Source organism: Nerophis lumbriciformis, linkage group LG29 (genome assembly GCF_033978685.3).
Source record: "Nerophis lumbriciformis linkage group LG29, RoL_Nlum_v2.1, whole genome shotgun sequence".
In the NCBI taxonomy this organism is placed as follows: domain Eukaryota; kingdom Metazoa; phylum Chordata; class Actinopteri; order Syngnathiformes; family Syngnathidae; genus Nerophis; species Nerophis lumbriciformis.
The window spans coordinates 32,767,563-32,770,000 of NC_084576.2; the positions used below are offsets into that span (position 1 = coordinate 32,767,563).

A 2,438-nucleotide genomic window follows, 5' to 3' on the forward strand; every position below is an offset into this window, starting at 1 on the left:
TTTAATGTTGTTCTTGTTGAATACTTTTCTTAGGGTGTTGTCTTTGGGAAAGTGTTTGTCAATCAGATTGAGGAATTTGTGTCCAATGTTAGTTGAGACGTTTTTGCTGTATGGGGGGTTGTACCAGATGATGTCGTTTCGTTTTCTGTTCTTTTTTGGCTGGATTCCTGGCGTGGGTTCATAGGTGAGGGTGAAATTGTATCCGCTTTCATCAAGGGCTTTTTGGTACGGGGGGGTTGCTTGGTCAAATTCAGCTTTGCTAGATGACAGCATCGATAGCCTTTTATTGATTCCGGTAGGTATTCTTTTCGTGGTGGTGGGTGGGTGGTTGCTGTCATGGTGCACGTATTGGAGTGTTGTGTTGGGTTTCGTGAATGGTTGGTAGCTGTTATTTCTCAGGTTGAAAGTGACGTCAAGGAAGTTGACGGTTTGCTTGTTGGCTTCAATCGTGATCCGTAGGCCGTTCTCTTTGAAAATTTGGCATATGCGCTTCTTGGTATTCTCGCTGCTCCTTGGCGAGGCGCGACACACTGCCAGTCCGTCATCACGGTAAATACCAAGGTTCAGATTGAGGCTAGCAAGCTGGGAGAGGAGGAAACTCCCAACGAGTTCACACGTTTCTGCTCCGTCAAAACTTCCCATAGTGACGTCAAATGTTGCATTGTTCTTTTTTTGCCATGGTGTACTGTTGTGGATGAGAATGGAGTTTTTTGCGTGGATGATGATGTTTCTTTCGTTGCCTGTGATTGAGTCGTAGTCTGAGGCGAAGTCTAGTGCTTGAGTCAGTAGGTCTTGCGTGATGGAAGGGTAAAATTCCTCGATATCAAAGGAGATAAAGTTGTGCTGTTGTTTGTCTTGGATGTTGTTGAACCATTTGATTACTGCTGCTATATATATATATATATATATATATATATGTACATATATAGACACAAAATAAAGAAAACATTGCATTGAATGAGAAGGTGTGTCCAAACTTTTGGCCTGTACTGTACATTTATTGCTATTATCACCACTATTTGAGCTGTTTTTGGTCTAATTTCCTGAATTTAGGCATTTTGGAACAAAGTGCCCACCGTGTGCAGGAGCTGAAAGTAACAACAACAACAACAACAACAAGGTGTACACAGAGACGCTCCACTGAAAAAGTAAAAAACTATCATTTATTTCACGTTTGTGTTACATAATTCATATTATGGCAGTGAAGCTTTCAGCACTCCTCACACCAAACTTTCAGCTATTCCAAATAAAAAAATAAAAATAAAAACAAAAACCTCAAAACTAAAGCAGAGGGTTCAAGTAATGCCCAAAAAGGAAACCACTTTGGAGACCAACACACGCACGGGAGGAGTACTTGACATAATCTACGCCTTGGAAGTGGACAACAAAGATGCTCTATAGCGAGAGTCTTCACTCTGTCGCTATTTTCTTTTGGGACGCCACGTGTTGCCGTTACAGTGAAGATGACACACACTCACACACACACACACACACACACACACACACAGCCTAGAGGTGCTTTGAACAGGAAAATGGTGCAGAATGTCATGGTTGACATAAAGGGGAAAAAAAAAAGGTCTCACAGCCGTGCTGCAACATCTGATCATATCATGTATGGCTTTAGTTTCTCACACACACACACACACACACACGCGCGCACACACACACACACACACACACACACACACACACACACACACACACACACACACACACACACACACACACACACACACACACACACACACACACACACACACACACACTTTCTACAATCACATGGTTGAAACATTGCAGCGTAATCATTGAGAGGAAAATACTGTAAACAGTGTGTGTGTGTAACTGTTGCTATGGTAACCAAGACTTGTTTTAAGAACAGGAAGTGTCTGCCTTATGTGTTTGATGGGGGGAAAAAAGTGGGGGGGGAAAGACCACCTCTAGGAAAAGTGTGACAGGACAGATGACACACACACACACACACACACACACACACACACACACACACACACACAGGCACGATACAGGAGGCTTTGGCACAGCCATGCTAGCGTCACTACCCAGAAGAAGAAGACGAGGACGAAGAAGAAGAGCAGAGGACAGGACAAGCCTATAGCTGCCATGGACGCCTGCCACGCCCCCTTGAGGCGGGAAAGGGAGGTGTGGGCCGTAATCAACATCCAATCAGCACCGAGTTATTGAAAAAAAAAAAAAAGAGAGAGAGAAAAGTCTTGCACCTTTCACCCGATGAGCAGCTCCAGGGTGTCCTCCAAGGGGTCGCGCGGCGGGCTGGGCGACAGGAAGGCGGTGGTGACGGGGGCGCCGGTCGCCGTGGCGACGTTGAGGAGAGTGTTGGCGCGGATGCCGCCGCCGCCGCCGCCGCCACCAGGGTTGCGGAGCGCGGCGGCCGCCGTGATGCTGGTGAGGTTGATGCCCAGCGT

At 46.1% G+C, this 2,438-nt stretch overlaps 1 protein-coding gene across 2 annotated transcripts in view; it reads right to left on the bottom strand.

Moving 5' to 3' along the window:
• Positions 1-1,141: 1,141 nt before the first annotated feature.
• Positions 1,142-2,438, bottom strand: part of LOC133571935 (E3 ubiquitin-protein ligase MSL2-like) — a 16,032-nt gene continuing 14,735 nt past the window's right edge. For both annotated transcript variants that reach the window (XM_061924477.1, XM_061924476.1), the window contains exon 3: positions 1,142-2,438. This exon is cut by the window's right edge and continues 111 nt beyond it. In XM_061924477.1, coding sequence (XP_061780461.1) covers positions 2,238-2,438 — 201 coding nt within the window. In that variant the 3' untranslated portion in view covers positions 1,142-2,237.